This window comes from Poecilia reticulata, chromosome 23 (genome assembly GCF_904066995.2).
Source record: "Poecilia reticulata chromosome 23, P_reticulata-male-v2, whole genome shotgun sequence".
Classification (NCBI taxonomy): Eukaryota; Metazoa; Chordata; class Actinopteri; order Cyprinodontiformes; family Poeciliidae; genus Poecilia; species Poecilia reticulata.
In genome coordinates, this window is record NC_088852.1 from 342879 (window position 1) to 364692 (window position 21814).

At 47.0% G+C, this 21814-nt stretch overlaps 3 protein-coding genes and 1 long non-coding RNA gene across 4 annotated transcripts; 2 read left to right on the plus strand and 2 right to left on the minus strand.

The window, feature by feature from the left end:
• Positions 1-3248: 3248 nt before the first annotated feature.
• dusp16 (dual specificity phosphatase 16) lies at positions 3249-11259 on the minus strand. The gene is made up of 7 exons (XM_081603792.1): positions 10977-11259; positions 9230-9659; positions 8516-8654; positions 5565-5728; positions 5340-5499; positions 5139-5262; positions 3249-5067 (listed from the first exon to the last, which is right to left on the minus strand). Exons 2-7 carry the CDS (start codon positions 9455-9457, stop codon positions 3987-3989), a joined length of 1896 nt encoding a protein of 631 aa, XP_081459918.1. The 5' UTR covers positions 9458-9659; positions 10977-11259; the 3' UTR covers positions 3249-3986.
• Positions 11260-12867: 1608 nt separating this feature from the next.
• crebl2 (cAMP responsive element binding protein-like 2) lies at positions 12868-15009 on the plus strand. Its single transcript, XM_008401670.3, has 3 exons — positions 12868-13129; positions 13814-14011; positions 14313-15009. Exons 1-3 carry the CDS (start codon positions 13115-13117, stop codon positions 14466-14468), a joined length of 369 nt encoding a protein of 122 aa, XP_008399892.1. The 5' UTR covers positions 12868-13114; the 3' UTR covers positions 14469-15009.
• gpr19 (G protein-coupled receptor 19) lies at positions 14998-19904 on the minus strand. The gene is made up of 4 exons (XM_017302956.2): positions 19784-19904; positions 19288-19360; positions 18840-19155; positions 14998-17233 (listed from the first exon to the last, which is right to left on the minus strand). The coding sequence occupies exon 4, from the start codon at positions 17205-17207 to the stop codon at positions 15939-15941; it is 1269 nt and encodes a 422-aa protein (XP_017158445.1). The 5' UTR covers positions 17208-17233; positions 18840-19155; positions 19288-19360; positions 19784-19904; the 3' UTR covers positions 14998-15938.
• A 155-nt stretch (positions 19905-20059) lies between these two features.
• Positions 20060-20786, plus strand: LOC145550144 (uncharacterized). The gene is made up of 2 exons (XR_014086007.1): positions 20060-20167; positions 20527-20786. It is a non-coding gene; the product is annotated as an uncharacterized LOC145550144 (long non-coding RNA).
• The last annotated feature ends 1028 nt before the right edge of the window (positions 20787-21814 follow it).

The window sequence follows — 21814 nt, forward strand, 5'->3', positions numbered from 1 at the left end:
CTTCAAAATAAAACCACAGCGTTACCAAATAAAACTGCACCTGTTAAATAAACATTAAAAATATTAATATTTTAAACTTTATGGTTTTCTGCAGTCATAAAGTTTTCGTTTAACAAAAAGGAAAATGTGAAAATAATCTAAGTTTCAGTAACATTATGCCTGCAAATCATTTATTGTCCAGAAGAAAAATGAAACGTTTTTTACGGCTTAAAATAAAAATATAGAAAGTGTTAAGATTTAATCTGATTCTCTGCTCATAATTTGTTGAAACAATTTAATCTAATTCATTTATTTTGCTATAAAATAGTTTTAAAAATCATTTCTTCCAACCAACTTGGTTTAAACCTCTCCAGAACCAGAACCCCAGTTTGGACAGGAGGTTCTGTCCAGGTTTATTTTTCCATAAATAGAACTGAATCTATAAAATCATAATCATGGTGCTCCAATGTGAACGTTTTCTCAAAGCTAAGTTTCGAATATTCCGTCTCAAAGTAAAACCTGGGAATAATTTTCGGGTATAAACTCAAACGTTGCAATAATCTCGGACTAAATCAGATGAAAAATAATCCAAAACCTGCCGCATCTTCACCATCTGAGACGGAAATCATCTCCCACGCAGCTCAGTGATCCTCTACCGCCCTCTGCCGGACAGCTAAAGCCCTGCAACAGAAACAAATGCGCTCCTGATGTCGCAAATCATTATCGATCAGTCCCATCTGATCAGTTATTGATCGGTTTTTATTAGATGAACCAGAGTTCAGGTCATGCAGGAATCATTTTACGGGTGAAACAAAGATCATTATCAAGACTTCTGCTTGGTTTATTAGACCAAAATGATGTCCAATAGACAAACCACGGAACCAAGCTGAAGTTGGCTTCCGATTCGGGAAATGGCTAAAAGACGATTCCTTATTCACTGCCTTCCGCATCTATAATCTATTCTAGTTTTTAAAAAACTACAACATCTAGACACTTCAACCCTGGACTGGATTATTCTCAAAAAGCAGAAAATATAAAACCATGTTTGTGATTTGTGAAACTTCAATAAAGGACCATTTTTCTCCTCTTTTTGGATCTCGGTCACACTCGAACTGCTCTAATTCCAAAACCACAACACCTAGTTCAGTGGTTCTTAACCTGGGTTCGATCGAACCCCAGGGGTTCGGTGAGTCGGTCTCAGGGGTTCGGTGGAGCCTCTGCCGGAGGTAAAGACTCACCTGTGGAAAGTCGTGATGACGCCCCGCTTTGCCATCACAGATTGAAGGAGCTGCACTCTTAGCATGGATTTGAACTTGTGTCTTTAATTACTTCAGCAAAGCTCACAGTTTTTACCAAATTCAGTAAAAACGGAATTTGGTAAAAAGCCTTCGGTGAACTTCTAAATCTGCTCCTGCTCCATAATTACATCTTTTCGGGCTTGCTACTGCCTCTAGTGGCGTGGGGGTGGTAATACAACAAATATAATTACATTACTAAATCAGAATATCGCAAAGTCTTTATTATTCATTATTAATTTTTCATTCTCTTAAGAATGTAGAGATAATTAAATGATCTAAACACTTAAACACCTTAAGGTGGTTCCAGTTTCTCTCGATGGCCAACCTGTTGAAACTGTGGCACATTTAAATACTTTGGGTCTTTCCTGGACAGTCAGACCAACTGAAAACACTGAGTATATTTTGAAGAACTGTAGGAAGATCTTGGGGTGACCCGACTAGACTCTAGTTGGGTCACCCCTGTCTTTTTACTTGGGGGGGTAAAAAAATCATATTTTATTTATCGCTACAGAAGGGTTCAGTGAAACTGGTGGGTTCGGTACCTCAAAAAACGTTTAGAACCAGTGACCTAGACTCTTCAAACCAGGACTGGGTTATTCTGCTCTAATAGCAGAATATTTAAAACCATGTTTGTGATTTGTGAAACTTCACTTAGACCAGCTGACCAGAAGATCTTTCCTCCCAACACCCATCACCATCTACAATAACACTTTGAAGAATTAATGAGTTACACCAACATTTAATTCCCTTTGGGTTTAATTGAGTTTGAAAAAACCTGCATGGAACAAGTGTGAATAGTAATCTGAACTTTATTGAAGTTACACAAATCAGAAAAAGGTTTCACAAATCCCAAACATGGTTTTAAATATTCTGCTATTACAGCAGAATAATCCAGTCCAGGTTTGAAGAGTCTAGATGTTGTAGTTTTTTAACTAGAGTTGATTAAAGATGCGGAAGGCAGTGAATAATTAGGTGGAATCGCCCTTTAGCCATTTCCCAAATCGGAACCAACTTCAGCTTCGTAACCACGGAACCATTAGGACTGTAGCAGAATTCACCATGTTCTGGGACTGCTTCTTCTTCTGGGCCTGAAGATCTGCAGCGTCTGGAGAACCGGATGGACTAATCGGACAGTCGGTCTTAGAAAATGTCCCTCAGGAAGGCCGCAGTCCTGGGTGACAGTTAGCGGCAAGCGGTGCTATGCTAGCTGCTAAATATGCTCGTCATGCAGGGGTTAACTCACCCTACCGCATTCAGGGCTTTTGTACACGTTGCTGAGTCTTTACAAACACCAATATCTCTTCCACATCGATGAAAACAATAATATCATACACACGGGATCGATTTCTGAAAGTTTTCATCCAACTGAACCCGAGCAAATCCGTCTGATCGTAGTTTAAACTTCTCGCACCCAAAGCGGGCTGCGTAGCGCGAGCTAAAACCGGCCAGCCAATCAGATTGCTTTGAGACAACCAGCACTTCCTGTTATGATTAAACATGGCGCCAGGGTTCTTTTTTTTTACATGTGGTTTTTATAAAGGTTTATTTATAAATGAAACTGCTTTTAAACAGCGTATCAGTAAAACTCAAGACAATGTTGATTAGGAATTGTGTCAAAGCAACTGTGTGGAAATATCAGCGCTTTTTTTGGTCTGACGCCATAAAGCGCGGGAACCTGAATCTTGACATAATAAAAACTGAGTTTTCTCACATCTCCACTTTGGTCGGAGTTGTATAAATACATTTTAGTGATATTCAACTCAGTTTTCTACTGGATTTAAGGCCAAATCTAATAAAAATATCTCAGTTTTCCCAGATATGCAGCTGTGTGTGAACTAACCTGGAAAAAGAACCTGGATCGGTTCTAAAGCCTGAGCGGAACCAGAACCACACTCGGACAGGAAGTTTTCTGAAAGTTTTTATTGGTCTAAATGTCCCACCCGGCTTCCCGTACCCACAGAAACACACACATCAGTCGTGGAGACTCACCTGAGGTCATGTGACTTCAGGTGAGCCTGTTTATTTCATCATTCAAACATAGTGCAACATTACCTGTGAGCGGAGGGAGGTCACATGACCTGCTGACCCTCAGACACCTGAGGGTTCACCTGGAGACGGACCCAGTCTGACCAACCAGAACCTCCAAGAACTTCCGAGCCTCTTATAGATTACAACACCTGTTCATACCTGCAGGTCAACAAGATGCTGATGAACAACCAATCAGAACCAACCAATAAACCAGAACCAATCAACCAATCAGAGGCTTTCTAACGTCTCACTGTATCTCCAGAACCAAGCTCAGGTCCACATGTTGGAGCGTCTCAGCCTGAGATCACAGTTCTGCAGAATCATGACCCGGGTCAGAACACAGAACCACCCAGGTGAAGTTCAAACTTTCATTGATCATCTACTCAGACCCAGTTCTGGTTCTGATCCAGAAGCAAATCCAACCCGGCTCTGCACCAGAACCAGCTGCTACCTACTAATCACAGGACTTCTATCAGAATCAGTGGGTTTGGTTCTGCTTGGATCAGTCCAGAACAGAACCTCTGGATCAGAACCGCTCTGTGATTCTGATTTGGTTCTGGTGATTCTCCATGAGCCTGGTGAGTCCAGACTCCGCCGGGTTCGGTCGGGTTCTGCCGGCTCCCAGATGCCTGTCCTAAAGTGGGCGTAGCCCCGTCTGTGATGTCACGGCGCCGCTGCAGCTCAGGACACCTGGATGACCTCCATGCTGCCGGAGAAGCCTGGTCGGGTCGGAACCGGCCTCATGTCCTCTCTGGACCCGTCCAGCTGGCAGCTGCGCCTCTTCAGCTGCTTCTCGAAGCTGCTCTCCTCGTGCCAGCTGCGACGCGAGTCACCGCGGTCGCCGGCCCGTTGCCGGCGCCGGACCGCCTCCAGGCCAGCGCCGCAACCCAGCGGGCCGAATCCAGCACCACTCAGGACCGACCCGGACGAGTAGAACCGCGTAGTTTCAGAAGACATGTACCAGCCGGCCGTCAGCGAGGAGGCGGAGACCGCCACGGACCCCAGCAGGATGTCCGAGTGCCAGCCCTTCAGAGCCGAACCGGAACCAGAACCGGAGCCGGGTCGGGCCAGCTGCTGCTGGCTGCGGGACAGGCCCAGCAGGAAGCTGGTGCTGCTCTCCTCCATGCTGCCGGAGCGCTGCAGGTGCTGCGGGCCGGCCGGGGCGTTGGGGGCGGGGCTAGAGCCCGGCTGGTCTGTGGGGGCGGGACAGCAGCCTGGCGAGGCCTCCCGGTCGGGTCCGCTGGCCCGGTCCGGCTCGGACGCCTCCTCCTGGTCCGGGCTCGGCTCCGGGGTCGACTGCTCCGACACTTCCTCCACCGGAGAGAACTGGCACGCCTTGCTGCTCGGCGCCACCTTGTAGAAGTCATCGCCCGGGCTGCCATGCGGCCCGAAGGCGCGGTGGGCGGGGCTCGTACCAGGCCCGGTGTGCGGCCCAAATGCGCGGTGGGCGGGGCTCGCGCCCGGCTCTCCGAATGCCTTTATGTCCAGGGAGAAGGAGCGCTTGAGGCGGGCGCTGTCCTCAGACCCGTCCGCCAGCTGGGCGCCGCCCAGAGCCTCGACCAGCTGATCGGCCGGGTCGCAGGGCGGGGGCTGGGGCTCCGATGGAGGCTCTGCCCCCTGCTGGCCAGCCAGAAGCCCGGCGCCGGGTGGGTCGGGTTGGCTCTCGGAACCGTCCGGACTCTTGATGTTCTTCTCAAAGTCCAGCAGCTGACCCAGGAAGTTGAAGTTGGGTGAGATGGTTGGCCGCTTCTCTTTCACGAACCTGACAGAGAGAGAGAGGTCAGAGGGCTGCAGCCATGGTAACACTGTGCTGGTGGCGGTTCTGGTTCTGACCGGTACGCCTCGTCCAGAGACATGTCCATCCGTTTCATGATGTAGGCGATGGCGATGGTGGCAGAGCGGGAGATTCCTGCCAGGCAGTGGACCAGAACCCGGCCGTCCGACGCCTTGGCTTTCTCTGAAACACACAGAGTGGGCTGAGCAGAGCCAGAACCAGAACCAGAACCAGAGAGCCCACAGAGGGTGGACACTCACCTATGAAGTCCAAGGACCGGTCCAGCCAGGGCAGAATCTTCTCGCAGAAGGAGTCGTTGACGGGAACCCGGAGGAAGTGGGATTCTGGGACAAAGTCCGGTTTGGGGCAGGTGTTGCTGGCGTTCAGGACGAAGGCGATGTCGTTCTGCTGCATCAGCTCCTGCAACAGAACCGGGTCAGCACCGGGTCAAAACCAAGGCTTCCAGCTGCTGGACAGCTCCTCACCTTGTTCAGGACGTCCCTCTGACAGCCCAGGTACAAGTGCGGCAGGATCCGGGTCGGGCCCAGGTTGGAGACGGCCGGGCCGGGTTGGGACGGGCAGGACGGAACCAGAACCGACTTCCCCTCGCACAGGCCCGGAAACAGCTGGGAGAATTCACAGAACCCGCCTGACACCAGAACCAGAACTAGAGTTATGATTCATGACAGTTTTCAGTTTCTCATCCTTAGAACTTTAACTAGGACATTATCATGTAGCTAAAGGCTCCCAGGCTGCAGCTGCTGACGGTGAGCAGCGCTGCGCCCCGCGCTGATTAACTGCATCTGTAACACCTAAAATACAATCATAATTTTATTGCTCACTATTTATTTTACATGAAGTTGTTTTTCCATGTCTGACCAGCTGGTGGAGCTGTTGGTGTTTCTCACTGTTCTGGTGCTGTTATTACATAAATAACTTCATTTATGTCTGTTTAAAACGCTTTAAATCCATTCAGCTGTTCTGTAGCGGTATCAGATATCGGTATCGGGCTGAAACGATTCCTCAAGTTCCTCGATTATTAAAATTCCTCGAGAAAAATGTTCCTGCCTTGAAGCTTGTTAATTTATGTTTTATTAGTTAGCGCACCGTGTTCCGGCCGGAATATTATTGGCGTTGCGCGGAGCTCTGACTTCCGCATCCGAGTTGTTGACAAAAGCAAAGTGTTAGCAGCATAACGTCCAAATCTTCAAGTTCGGCTAGGGTTGCTACCCGTCCCGTAAAATACGGAATCGTCCCGTATTTCCCTGTTAGATGTTGCGTCCCGTACGGGACCAATACGGGACCAATACGGGACCGATACGGGACCGATACGGGACACGATTTGTTCCGTATTCTATAAATGTCCGATAGAAACGCCTGTCACACACATATCAACAATACGTGTAACAATAATGACCAAAACAAAACACAGGAAATATTAAGGTCAGCTAAATTGTGGTGTCGGGAGCTAAAGGACCCCAGAACGCTACGGACCGACGCCGTTGTCATGGTTGCCTAGAGATGGACACTACGCAGCCACGGTGAGCTGCTGTCAACCCGGATCTTTTTACAACGTCCTCGACCCGATTCTTCACAGTACTTAGAAGTAAAACCTCATAAAGATACAGACATGAGAGGGAAGAAGCAAATCCCAGGCTGGATGATGTTAGTGAGGATGAACACAGGCTCAGAGCTGCTGGATGAATGGATGAATGGATGAATGGATGAATGGATCAGGAGGAACTGCAGACCCGTCAGAACCTAAAACACCTAAAACATCAGCGTCTCTTCATCCCTCCATCATCTCCTGAGGCTGATGTGGTGCAGAACATGAGTAAGTTTCTTATTGTGCTTTCACTGGTTTGATTGTTTAGTTAATGCATAATAATATCAGCCAAAATAATACAAGTCATACAAATAGATTAACACTAAATACATAAATACTTCCTACTTTAAAATGTTTGTTGGGGCTTTCTGCAGGTTTTATTTAGAAATGATGATATATTTTATGAATTGATTGTTCGGTGGTCATTAATGCACCAGACCTGCAGCCAGGGGCGGATCTAGACGGGGGCCAACGGGAACCAAACAAGTTATACTAAATAAATGTCTCATGTTAAAACTCAGTGGTGGATCACTTTTTTTTTACCTTCACAATTTTAATTAAACAACAAATTAAAAACTTTTATCTGCTGAATAGGATCAAACTTTCCATCTGCAGCCTGGATCTCTGGACACACAAGAGGCTCTTTGGCTCATTTAATATATCAAATGATGAAATATTGATCTGTCGCCATGGAAACACACCAACTATCCCGGCCCCTGTGGTGAATCTGGTCTAAGCCTCCAAACCTTATTTATATCAATATTTTGGTAATACTCTGTAAAATACCAGAATGTTCACATAACTTTTATACTTTAGGCTGAGGACACATTCTGAATATTAAACCAGGTGTTATGATCAGTTGATCAGTTCTTGAGTAGTTTACCAAATACGTTACACTTGCTTAATTAATGGGGGCGCGCCGTGGGGGGCGGCCCTTATTTTGATCTCTGAACGGTGGCAACCCCAGGTTCGGCCCGCAAACGGGAGGCGGATCATGGCTGGTAGAGGAGCTTCTGAGCGGAGGAGCCGTAAATATTCCGTGTTGCTCCCCGGTCTGACCTTCGCCTGCCCTCCGACCCCAAACCCCCCAATCCGGCCGACATTCCCCGCATCGTGAAACCCGAAGCTCGGCAGGTTTGGGGCGAGGTCAGAGTTCATCTGTTAAACTGACTGAAGATGAACAGAAACTAAAGCTGGAGCATTTTAATATGTGAGCCTTTATCAGTAAATTAATTTCAGATCTTTGTGTAACTTTTCTTCAGGTTAACTTAGAAAATGAGCCGTTATTGTTACAGGTCAGTTTATAAACTACAGAAAAGTAACTTAGGGAAGATCAAATGAGAAACATTGGACTGATATTGATATCTGATCGTAACGCTGGTGTTATGGAAGATTTACCAATATTTTATTTTATAAATTTATTTATCCGATCACTGGATTAATCGTGAGAATAATCGATGCATTAGTAAAATATTGGTTTGCAACAGCCCAGTCAGAGCGGAGAAACTGTGGTACCGACCCAGTTCTGCTCCAGAGCAGCAGAACCTCCTTTAGGTCCGATTCTGCGTAACAGCTGGAGGCAGTTTGGGGGCGGAGTCAGAGGACGATGACATCATCGTTACATAAGCAGCTCAGAGGAGGAGGAAGACTCCTCATCTTCATCATCCTGCTGGTCTGGGACCGTTGAGCTGAACCGGGCCAGCTGAAGGTCCGGTTCAGCTCACCGGTTCTGTTACTGGTTCTGCTTGGCCCAATCAGCATCCAGCAGACGGGTCATCCACAGGTTATCTAGAGGTCATCTAGAGGTCGTGAGCAGCAGGAGGAACTGACCTGACAGCAGGTGGACTGAGGGGAAGCTCCTCTCCAGCTTCACCAGCAGAACGCTGAGGAACGAGTCGGCGCCGAGTGCGGCCGGGTCCGAAGAGTTCTGGTCGTAGACAACCACTTCCTGGTCGCCCTGCAGCTCCAGCTGGACAGAGATAACAGCTTCCGGGTCACTTCCTGTCAGGGGTTAACTCTGAAAGTACGACTGAACAATTAGCTGGGTCACTTTAAACGCCTCCTCAACAGGCTGCCCCCCCTCCTCACCAGGCTGCCCCCCCTCCTCACCAGGCTGCCCCCCTCCCTCACCTGCCCCCCCTCCCCTCACGAGGCTGCCCCCCTCCTCACCAGGCTGCCCACCCTCCCTCACCTGCCCCCCCTTCCCTCACCAGGCTGCCCACCCTCCCGCACCTGCCCCCCCTTCCCTCACCAGGCTGCCCCCTCCCTCACCTGCCCCCCTTCCCTCACCAGGCTGCCCCCTCCCTCACCTGCCCCGCCTCCCTCACCAGGCTGCCCCCCTCCTCACCAGGCTGCCCCCCCTCCCTCACCTGCCCCCCTTCCCTCACCAGGCTGCCCCCCTCCCTCACCTGGCCCCCCTCCCTCACCTGCCCCCCCTTCCCTCACCAGGCTGCCCCCCTCCCTCACCTGCCCCCCCTCCCTCCCCAGGCTGCCCCCCCTCCCTCACCAGGCTGCCCCCCCTCCTCACCAGCCCCCCCCACTCACCTGGCTGCGGGCGCAGTGCTGCAGCAGCTCGGTGATCTGCACCTTGTCCTGCTGCAGCCTCCTCTTCATCAGCTTGGAGCCGTTGACGTTCAGCGCCTCCAGGATGTGAGACGTGTTGTAATCCACGAAGGGCCGGCTGTCGATCAGAACCACCCGGTCCAAACCGCCCTCCAGCAGAACCACCAGGGCCTCTGGCCCGATGGGCCGCACCGCGCTGGGCCGGGGCATCGCTCCGCTCCGGTCCTCTTCTTTCTCGGTGGCGGTCCGGTCGGGTTCCAGAACACGAGAGGCTCAGAAGAACTTCATGGTTCTGGACGGGTTAGAGGTCCTGATGAGGAGGAGCAGGTGAGGAAGATGAAGGCAGGATGATGTCACATCTGGGGGCGGGGCATCATCATCATCATCTTCTTCTTCATCACGCCAACACTTCCTGAAACAGAAACATCCAGACCATCAGAACCACAGCGTGTCCGACCCGATCCGGCCCGACTCAGCTCTCAGAATAGAATTTAAATACTTTGATCAGTTTGTAATCATCTGGTTCTGGTTCTGCTCTGCATCCAGAACCAGAACCAGATGAGGGGAGCAGCATTCAGCTTCTTTGCTCCACAGATCTGGAACAAACTTCCAGAAAACTGAAAAACAGCCGAGTTCCTTTAATCCAGACTAAAACCAGCTGGTTGGAGTTAATCTGAGTTAATCTGAGTTAATCTGAGTTTGATCAACATATGTGATGTTTCCTGATTTCCTTATTTAATCTTTATTTCACCAGGATAAAAAACACTGCAGTCAAAAACTTACTTTAATGAATCCAAGATGATTTTATGATTTTATGGTGTAAAACACTTTGCAGGTCCTTGTTGCTGCAACATGATCTACTAATAAACATCTGGATCCAGAACCGGGTCACTGAGACGTTTACAGAACGCCACTCAGGTTCAGGAACGGCTTAGATGGGTAATCATTCAAACATCTACAGAGCCAAACTGAAGTTTGGACCCAAATGAGAGCAAAACGCTTTAGAATCAGAACCACAGGCTGACATCTGACCCGGTTCAGGTCCAAACCTCACTGTAAACCAGATTCTGTAATAACAGATACAACCTTTGGCTTCATTGGTTCCTGAAATCAAAGATCTATAATCAGCAGAAAGAATCGGCTCTGAAGTGAATGAACGTTCAAAGAACCAAAACTTTGAGCTTTATTACCAGATGAAGTAAAACCGGAAGTGGCGCTCATATTAAGCCAATTTAGAGAAAGTGAAAGCTGTAAGCTTTTCTGGAACACCACCCGAACCTCAACAGAACCCCGTCTGGGATGAAGTGGACCTGGTGTGTCTGTCGGAACCGGGCGATAATAGAACCACTTTAAGGTGGACCTGCGGTTTATTTATGTATTTTCAGTTTACCTGATGGTGGACCTGCAAAATCTGGATTATATTTGTTATATTTAAAATGAACTTCGTGAGCACTGATAACTTTAGGGTGGATATTGAGTACAGAAATAAAGCTTTAAGGTGGACCTGATGGATTCGGACCGACATTTCCAGAACTTTTGGGTTCTGAACTATCGACCCCGATCATCTCTGACATTTCCCCGGACTGTGTGGCGGTTTAACACCGACTGACCATCGGAACCAGGCCCATGGAACCGCTCAGGAACCAGGACCCGAACTTTAGGCCCCGGTAACGGAACTCCAACCGCCGCCGAAGCTTCGGACCTCAACGAGAAATTTCGGTGAACTCACCGCCTGAAAAGTCTTTGTCACAGTCCGGCTAACAGCTTCGCCGTCCCGCCTGATGCTCCGGGGGAAGCCCGCGGAAATGTAGCGGAAATTAAAGGCCGAGAAAGGGACTAGAAGAGGCGGCAGAAACCGAACAGAAAGCGGTTGAGTGAACCGAAGTCCTACCGCTGCCATAAGAGATGAGGTCACCGCGGTAAAAATAACAGCAAGTCGTCATCCGGAGCAGAGTCCGAAGAACCCGGAGGTCTCTTAAAGGGCCAGCGTCCCAATTACTGACGCTGCGCTTACAGCAGAGCAGCTTCAGCGTCCTGTTGCTTTAAGAACACATTCAGCTGTGGAGCTCTAGAACTGCAAAAAATGTAATAAAGTAAAAATAATACACTAAAATAAAGTGCAAAAATAAATTCATCATGTAATGGTAACAATAAACAGAACACTGCAAAAATATAAAAGTAATAAGTTTACTGAAAACAACAGAAAAATCAAATAGAAATGATTATAAACAATAAGATATTATGATAAATAATCATATACACTGAATCACACATCAAATGAGAAGAAGAATCAGTCAAGTGAAGAAATGCAGTAATAAATGAATATGGTCCAATAAAATTAGATTAATGTTTTGAAGAAAACATAAAATTACATTTAAATTTTAAAAATATTTTAAGATTTGCGATTAAATTAACAGTCCAATAATATAAACACAACTAAAAGTTACAAAAACATACAAATTTAAAACATAGCAATCTAATGCATGAATATAAAAATGAAATTTTACTTAAAATATTCCATCAACTGTATAAGAAATACATCATAGTATATGTTTATATTGCACCATAATAATCTTATTTTATTTAAACCCATCTTGTCTTCACACAGATGTATTTATTTTCCGTTTTTTAATGGTACAGTTGTGTGTAGTAGTGTGGTGTGACTGGATGCTTATAGCTCTGCTAATCCACCTCCTTTGCTTTTGCCACTCCTCTTTAAACCTGTCTGTCTGTCTGGCTATATTAGAAAGATGCTGGAGTAGGGGACACAATCGATCCATTATGATGGATGGAAGAGATGGTTTCAACTTCCTACTTCTCTCTCTGCATCCATGAAACAAACATCTAAATTAAGAACCAATCAGAACTAATGCAGCATTGCTGCTTTCCCTCAGGACACCTGAGCTCTGGAGGAGTGAACCCAGCAGGTGATGGAGGAAACCCTCCGAGTCTAGATGGTGTTCAGGATCAACCGGCCGGCTGAGGTTGATGCTAGTTGCAGAGAGTTGTCCTCTCTGGTTGTGTAACAGGAAGTCAGCTGAGCCCCATGCTGCTCCAGAGGGAGCAGCGACGGGACAAAGGAACGCTGCACATAGGAAACCGTCTCATTCTGGAGCAATTAGCATGCATGGATAACTCCCTGAGAAAATCTGATACAGAGATCGTTGGAAAATAAAAAGATCAGAGGAAGAGATGGTCAACTCATCAGACCCGGTTCTGGTTCAGATAAACCCAAACCACAGAGTACTGCTGTTCCACATTAAGAGGAGTCAGCTGAGGAGGTTCATTAGTCAGAACTTCTCCCTGGTTCTGACAAGATTCTGGGAAAACTAAAAGCAGAATTTAACCTGATTATCACCCGTTCATTTCTAACATGCAGAATTCCTCCAGGCATTTCCAGTTCAGGAAAACTTTGTTCAGATCTTCAAACGGTTTCCATGGGAACAGCAAACAATAATAAAATTAAAGAAATGGAGAATAAAATGAACATAAATATGATTATGTTACAGAACCGTGCAGAATATCTGTTCTTTTCTAACTTTAGTTTGGTGTTGTGCCCTCTGCGTCCGGCAGGGGGCGGTGCGCTACAGGTTGCAGCAAGCGATCAACAGAAGGAGAAGAAGAACAAGAAGCACAAGAAGAAGAAGAAGGAGAAGAAGAAGAAGAGCGACAGGAAGCGAAGATGTAAACAAATCAGAAACTTCCCTGATCTGGATCAAACGGAACCATCTTCCATCTCTAGCTGGATCAGTTGGGTTCGACACTAAAAGCAATTCCTGAACTCGGGTCAGCCGAACCGGCTGCTGTTCTGCTGCTCGGGCTCGGTTCCGTTTCCGATCCCGGGTCTTTGTTTCGCTTTGGATCGAAATGGAAGATAACAAGGTAATGAGTCACTCTGCCGAACCGGGCTCGTCCAAAATCAACTGGATTAGACCACCGAACCCGGTTAGAGTACAAAGGTTCGGTTCTGATTGGTCAAGATTCTGTCTCCAAATCGGTTCTGTTGGATCAGAATCGATCTCCTGTAATGTGAACATAGCTAGTGGTTCCCCCGCTTCGGGTCGGACAGAGGCTGGGCTTTGGTTCTGATGCCGCGCTGCTGGTTCTGGAAGGTTCTGCAGGCCCATTAGTAGGTAATCAGGGGTGTGTGCATGCTCAGTGCGGTTCAGGTGCCCTGCCAGCATATCTAGGTGGGCCCCATATGGGAAATTGTCTGCCCTCCTTTTCCCCATATGGGGCCCACCTAGGTATGCTGGTTGGTTCTGTTTGGTTCTTCTGGAGGTCTGGAGTCTGAGCAGGTTTTGTTTTCTTTGGGTCAGCGGTTCTGAGACAGAGTTCTTTTGGACCGCAAAGAACCTGGAAGGGTGTGTATACTTTTTACTGTTCTGTAACACGAGTCAGGTTTTATTCTGAAAATCAAAATAAGAACCGGAAGTAAAGCAAATTCCAAAGGTCCAACAGGTGAAAGCCATTAAAGTTCTGGTTCTGTATCTTATACTGAATTTAGCTCCAGAACCACAGACCCATTACTGAACCTGTCCTCTGGTTCCGAACTCTACCCTGCAGATGGTGGCTGGGAAAGTGAAGAAGCCCGGAAAACGCGGCCGGAAGCCGGCTAAGATCGACCTGAAGGCCAAGCTGGAGAGGAGCCGGCAGAGTGCCAGGGAGTGCCGGGCCCGGAAGAAGCTGCGCTACCAGTACCTGGAGGAACTGGTTTCCAGTAAGGAGAGGGCCATCTGCGCACTGCGGGAGGAGCTGGAGATGGTGAGCTGCTGCGGGACACTTCCGGTTCTGCTAGGGTCAGAACCGGAAGAGCTTCGCTTGAGAGCCGTTGCTTCCTGTTCAGGTTCTACTCACTGAAACTGGGCTGATCAGAACCAAGACATTAGGTTCTGACTGGTTCTGATTAAATCTGGGTCCGTCCATCCATCCATCACCTAAAACACAGTTTCCCAGTGAATTCAGCCATTTGAATTGGACTCATTTAATGAGAACCAGTTCGTTATCAGAACCATGTTGCTGTGGTTCTGGTGCGGCTCGGTCTCACCTGCCTCTCTCCCTGCAGTACAAGCAGTGGTGCTCGGCCATGGATCAGGGCAAGATCCCGTCGGAGATCAAAGCTCTGCTGACCGGAGACGAGCAGAAGATTCCTCCGAGCAGCACCGGCACCAAGGCGGCCAAGAACAGCAAGAACAGCAGCGCCAGCGCCGCCCACAGTTAGACCGCCGCCCAGAGCCGCCGCCATGTCAGCTAGACTCTGTGACCCCAAACAACCCGGAGACCCCCCGGATAAAACCCGGATACCGGGGTCCGCTCCATCTGCTCTGATCTGTCCCCACGTTGCTGAGGTCGGCCATCTTGTCTTCTCCCGCTTCCTGCCTCCCACCTGTTCAGGCGACACTCGGAGGTTACCTGGCTGTTTCCAGGTCACATGATCCGCTCGGCTTTCAGCTCCTGAGAAAAAGACGTTACAGTTTGATCGTCTCGCTAAACGTTTCTGTTCTGGATCTGACTAATCCAGTCATGGATCCGTTTTTTGCTTCGTTTTCAGGTGATTCTGTCTAAATCAGCAGATCCAGAACCCGTTTCCCGAGGAATCCCAGATTTTCTGTTCTGGTTCTGGTCGATGTAATCCTTCCTGAATGTTGTGCACTTTCTTTATTGTAGCAGAAGCACTTTGTGAGTTCTGAAGAACCTTTGTAGCTTTTACAGAACTTCAGTTTGTCAAAGCAAATAAACCAGAATCATGATTCTGATGAAAATTCTCGGCTTCCTTTATTTCATTTTTACATCATTTACCAGAACCGGGTTCCCTCTGGTCCTGGTTCCGGTTCTGAGTGGCAACAGCTAAAGACAGCCTACAGCGCCACCTACCGGCCACACTACATCCCGTTAACTCTTCGGCTTCGGTCCAGTTGAGGTAATCAGAACCAGCTTCACGGTTCTGCTAGCGTCTCTTGAAGCAACACATGACGTCAGCGCTACGTTAGCTTCTAGCTCACAAATCACACAAGTAGCTGTTGATGTTCATTGGCTGCGCTCATGAAGCAACGTGAAAACATGAGACGTGACGTAGAAAACATGGCTGCCAGGAGCGCGGTCCAATCAGAAAGAAGCCCTTTAAACCAACAAACAATCTGAGAGTCTGTTCGGTCACACAGGAAGACATTCACACAAATAATTTGGTTCATTTAGCAACTCAAAGAAAAAAATGTGGCTGTTTTTCAAAGTCATATCTTCAAGTTATTCATGCATTTATAAATATAAGGGTTCCAACTTAGATATTTAGTTTACAAGCTAAATATTTAGCTTTCAAATGAAGTATTTAGAGAACAAATGTGGGTGTTTAGCTTGCAAGTATATATTTAGGTTGTAACTCAATATTTGGTTAGCAAAATAAACATTTAATCTGGATAATAAACATTTGGATAGTACCTCCCAATCAAATATTTATTTCAAATTAAACATCTAAACATCGGATAGTAATTTTATTAGATAAATATTCAGTTACAACTGCAATATTCAACTAGCAAGTATTTGGATGGCAAGCAAAATATTTAGCTTGCTATCTAAATGTTTAGCTTGCACATTTTGTCCTCTAACAGGTTAAATAAACCAAATTACTGCTGGTAATATTTTACTGTGTAACGTGACAAATGGCGCCCTATAACCGTGGCGTTGGCTCAGTCGCTCAAACGAAAGTGTTGGGCGGGTTGGTGTTGGTGGGCCAGGCTACCTTCTTCTCCTTCGCCTCCCGGTCAAACGCATCGTACACCGAGTCCTTGGTGATGGTCTTAGCTTGGACTGGGATTTCCACCACCCCAACGTAGTTCTTCTTGGCCATCCGGGAGCTGGCAGTGATGGTGTAAGCGTTGCTGCGGTAGCACTTCATGGATGACATACAGAATGTCTCCCGCATGCCGCGCCTGAAGTTGGCATTGTAGACGGAGTACAGGGTGGGTTTGGAGGCCGTGGAGCTGAAGCAGACCCAAGCGATGGTTGTGAAGAACAGCAGCTCCTGCCTGCTGGGCGTGTCGGCCTCCTCAGGGTGCCACAGCTGGGCCACGTAGAAGGGCGTCCAGGTGAGGAAGAAAACTGAGTTCAGCATGAGGAACATCTTGATGGTCCTAACTTTAGTCCGCGGGACGATGTTCATGGTCCGACGCACCGTATGGCCGTCAGCGCCGATCCTCCAGATGTAGCGAACCACCCGCTGGTAGAAGGAAATGATGAGTCCAACTGGGACCAGAAAGCCAACCAGAAGGTGAAATGCAGCGTAGGTGATACTGCCCCAACTGCTTGGGAGGAAAAAGTCACAATGACTGTCTGCAGAGCCATAAAAGAAGAAACAGGGGGCAATAAAGGCTGCATCAAACAACCATGAAGCCAGAATCATCTTCTTGGCCTTTTCTCTGGACACCTTGAAGCTGAGCGGATAGACAATGGTGTAGAAGCGGTCCACAGAGATGGACAGCAGCACATAAACCTGAACGCCAGGGCACAGGTGCTGCAGGTAACGAACAACCTTGCAGGCAGCAGCGCTCAGTGGCCATTGTCCTGCAGCCACCTGCAGAAGGACAAACGGAGCCCAGCCCAAGCTCATGAGCAGGTCTGCACACGCCATGGACACCACAAAGTAGTTGGTAGTGGACTGAGTCCGCCTGCTCCTGTGGATGACCAGGCAAACAAGGGCATTTCCCAGGATGGAGACCAGCCAGAGGAAGCCGAACACCAGGCCCAGGATGGCGACCTCCCCTGAGGACAGGTCGCCAGAGGCGGCGGTGGCGTTGGGCTGCCTGGGGGTCGAGCCCTCGGGGCTGTAGAGCGCAGTGGTGGGCAAGGCAGCCAGCACAGTGAAGTTCTCTTTCTTGGAGAAGTTAAATGACATCTGATTCTTGAAAAACGGGGAGTAGAAGGACGGATTCACACCAACTCTGTTTGTGGACTGAGCATACACCATTTCTATATCGCAGCGTCACAGATGAGCTGTGGAGACAGAAACAGACAGTCACTAGACAGACAGAGCTGAGAGAACAACCTTCTGAATGTATTTCTAAAGCAGGTCCGGTACCATCGGAGGTACCGGACCTGCTCAGGTAGCCAAGAACCTAAACGGTTAGTAAAACTCAGAATTGGCTCTAGATTGGATGACCAGTCAGTAACCAAACAAGTTAACAGACTGGCCAGTGGTTAGATGTTGGTAACGGGTTGCTAGGTAAAAGAGGAAGTTGTTGAGTGAGTTTCGTGTCCCTGGAAAAGCCCACTCCCTTCCAGTCTTTTCTTTCAATTTATTCTGAAGTTCAGAGGGATGGGAGGAGGTTCTCCCAGGGAGTTAGCTACTTGGTTGACTGGTTGGTTGTTGGTGGCCATCTGCTGGCTGGTTGGTCAAAAGATCTTAATGTGATACTAGTTAGAAGTTTGGTTCCTTGGCCAGTTGAGTTGGTGAATAAGACTGGGTGGTAATTTGCGGGGTTAGTAAGGATTCCCCCTGTCGGTCGGTGAACAGACCAAGAGTAGATTGGGGAGGAGTTGGTAGTTAGGCTGACTTCCTGACTGCTGAATGGTTTGGTTGATGTTTTTTTTTATCCTTTTGGATAGACTGATTGGGTTCATTGAAAGGTTGGTGTTTTAACTGGGTGGATACGTCAGAAAGATAAAAAAATGAGGGGCCATGTTGGTTTTACTAGATTGATCTGGAGCAGGATGTGTTCCTCTATCAGTCGGTGGTTGAGTTAATCAGGTCACTGGTTAGTAGTGTTAGTACCAGCCTGAAACACCTCCTCCTCTTAAACCCCCAGCCACAGATTTCATCGCTCCTGATTTCCAGTCCCTCACTGGGACCAGTTAGGACTCTGCAGGGACCCGCGGCTCCTCTGGGGGAACCCATTAGCGCTGGGAGGGACCCATGAGAGAAAACTGTGTTTACAGACGCCGACCTGTTGGCACGGCTGGATTTACTCGTTAGCAACCTGTTAGAGCGAGCCAAACGGGTCGGAACCGGAGATCCAAACGCTGATCCGGACCATCTTCTTGTTAGGAAACACTTTTCTGGATCGATTCCCTCTGAGCTTAAAGCTCCTGAATTAAATAGTGGTTAAGATTTTCGGGCTAGAGAAATCCAGGACCTGCCTGAGATCCAGAGGGAAGATGCACAAACACACCGTCCTTTAAAATACACAAACCAATCAAATGGGAATCGATTCAGAGCCGAATGACAGAGTTCTGATCACAGCAGCAAAACAACAAAATCAATAAACCTGATTGATTTTTTCCCAAATGAAAGGAAAACATTGAGACTCATAAAAATATGTTTTAAACTCTTTAAAAATAAGAAAATGAAATCATAAATTGAGATCAGGACAGAAATTAGATTGTTTGGTCCAGTTAATATTCTGATCCGGTTCTGACTGAGACCCAGACGCTCCAGAATCTGGATCCATCATGAACGGAACCAGCAGACCTTCCTCCTTAAACTCAGCCTCCATCTTCATCACCGCCTTCACGTCCAACCTGGACCTCATGGAAAAATACTGGCGCCATATATACTGTTTCTAAACCCAAACCATTAAAACCGAACCGAACCGAATCTTACATGTTCGGCATCACTGGAGCTTCCTGTCGTCGTTCTTCCTCCTGGATCTCCGGATCTTCATCCTCTTCACACGTAAACAAACCGTGTCGCAGCGTCAGCGAGGCGGCCGAACATCTGCTGCTGCTAGACAGAACCGAACCAGCGGTCCGGCGGGTTCCGAATCCGCTACAGAATCCGGACCAGCGGGAAGAAGCGGAGCTTCATCCCTGGGTTTTCAGCAGCAGAAGGAAGAAGAGGCGGCAGACATCATGGCTGTCCGTCTTCAGGATGAAGAGGTTGATGAAGAGGAGGCGCAGCAGGGCGGGCCGAGCGCTTTCTGGGGCCCAGGGCGGGAAAACAAGGGGCCCCCGAGGAAAAAACAAGAATAAAGGATAAGAAAAATGTTCAGTTCATTTATTAATCAAATTTCATAAAAGTCAATAAACAAAAGTAACAATAGAAGGCACACCTTTAAGGAACCAGCTCAAAACATGTGAAGAACGTCTCCACTAGGACCCAGAAATGGTTCTGCTTTTCTTTCTCTAGGAAACATGATTTCTTGTCATGTAATTGTTAATGATGTACTATTTTAATTTTGTTAATTTTTATAGAACAACTGCTAAATTGACTATAATTGAAAACTAGCTTAGCTAACTCAGGTTAACTTAAATTATGTTTAGGGTTTAAAAATACATTTGAAATGTGAAATGGTTCCCAGTTAGAACTGAATGAGTTCGTGTTCATAGTTCTTAAACACATAAAACAACATCCAAGGTTATGTCAGAAAGTCTGAAGATTCAGTCAGCAATAATCTGAAGATAAAGATAAATAATCTGTTATTTCCACAATATTTAACAATCCGGACCTCAAGACAGACCGGTCCAGATGGAGGTTCTGGTTCTGAGCCTAACCCTAGAACCAGAACCAGAACCAGAACCCAAGCAGAAGAAACTGATGCTTCTTACCTGAGTGAATGAAGTCAGGATTCGACTCTGGGCCAGGTGAGCTAAACGGACCAATCACAGGGAAGAACCCGGAACTCCCCGTCCACCATGCGGGATCCAGGCCAGCAGGGGGAGCTGTTCCGAACCTTAGAACCTGGCCGGTTCATGGAGATGAAACCGAGATCCGGTTAGGAGAACCAGAACAGAGGCGATAGAGGCATAGTCATAATATAAGAGTAGACCCCGCATTGGCTGCTCCGGCGCAGGAAATACGGCGGCCATCTTGGAGAGGTCGTCCCTCCTACTTTGCTCAACCAAAACAGCAGAAGATGCCTCAGCACTGAGGATATTGTTGTTCTGATCGATGGACTATTGATGTGAGGCTCCACAGACAACATGTCACAAGTAAGATGGACATATTACTGTGTATATATTGTGATTATAATATTACTTTACTGTATTTATGTCCACCGGCGAGATACCAGCTAATATTAGCTACAGTGTTTGGTGTAATACGGGTTCAGCCGCTATGAAGGATAACTGAGATTCTGTAAATCTAAAATAATTATTATTCTCTAACATTGACTTAGATTATCTGACACAAGAGCCTATATTAGAAATGAAACAATGTAACACATTATAAAACTTATATTATGTGTTATAACATTCACCAGCAAAGTTTACACAGGTGGTAAAGACTATTATTTATATGTAATTCTTTCACTAGTAAGATACATCCCAAATCTTCCGTTTTTGTTTTGAAGGTTTCCTAAAGACACGATGTGAGGAAGAAGAGGGAGAATCTATAAAGAGAGACGATTCACTGCAGGATGAATCACATCAGAGTTTAGACTCAATCTCAGCTGCTGAATCTCTGAACATAGAACTCATCAGCTGGAAAACATAAATCTATATGTACATACATACATATAAACATGTATCCAATACATATTATTCAGTATTAATCATTATTAATTTGTGTTTGTATAGTTATATAAATATGTATTGATCTTACTAAATAATTTATAGAATAAATGATGAACAGCTGTGTGCTTTGTAATCTGCTCATCATACATCAATATCAGAATATTCCATTCCTATTCTATTGTTATAGCCACTAAGTATATTTAAATATGCTGAACTATGTATTAAAAACATACTTAAATAATACAATTGTTTATAAATGTAGCTTTGATAGATGATTGAATATGGTTTCCAGTAACAAAAAAGCGTGTTATGATCGATTAAATGCGCTGATACATCATTGTGCTGCTAAACACGTAACACTGAGTGGAGTGGTGGACCGCTCCAAGATGGCCGCCCTAAATCTCGTCAGCGACAATAGGCGAGAGCGGCCATGAGGGTCTATCCTTATGTTATGTCTATGGTTAGAGGGGCCCAGCAGGAGAGGAAGAGCTTCATCAGGATCAAAGATGTTCTCATGAAGACAGATCCATCACTCCTGGTGATGAAGAGGTGTGGCCTCATCTTTATCTTTTCTGGGCTTTGATTGGTTGACCTCATCTAGAAACAGGAACCTGACCTGTTCTGCAGCAGCAGTTACCATGGTAACAGACAGGAAGTGACATGGACCTCCGGCTGGATCTCGGTGAAAGTCTCCAGACTGAAGCAGAACTACATGAACAGGTTCAGATCCGGTTCGGCACACCTCTATCTGCCTCTATAAAAGGAGACGGCCGCTTGCTCTGATTGGCTGTGGGCTTAGCTTGTTACCATGACGACCGCAGCACAGGCCGGTTGCCATGGGAAACCAGCAGCGGAGTGGAGAAGAGCAGAACAAAGGCTCCCTGAACGAACAGATCAGAACCAGGATGAGAAAAAGGAACTAAAACCTCCAGAACGTTCTGACAGCAGAGGAAAAATCTAATCTGGTTCATCTTCCGGAAACATGTTTCAGAGCACGGGGGACCTTTAGACCTTTAAACTTTAATATCTCAAAAGTAAAGCAGTATAAAGAAAACCGAGTTAATTGACACCAATTCTACCTGATTTGAAGTGTGGGGGGAGGAGGAGGTCATGACCTTTCATGAC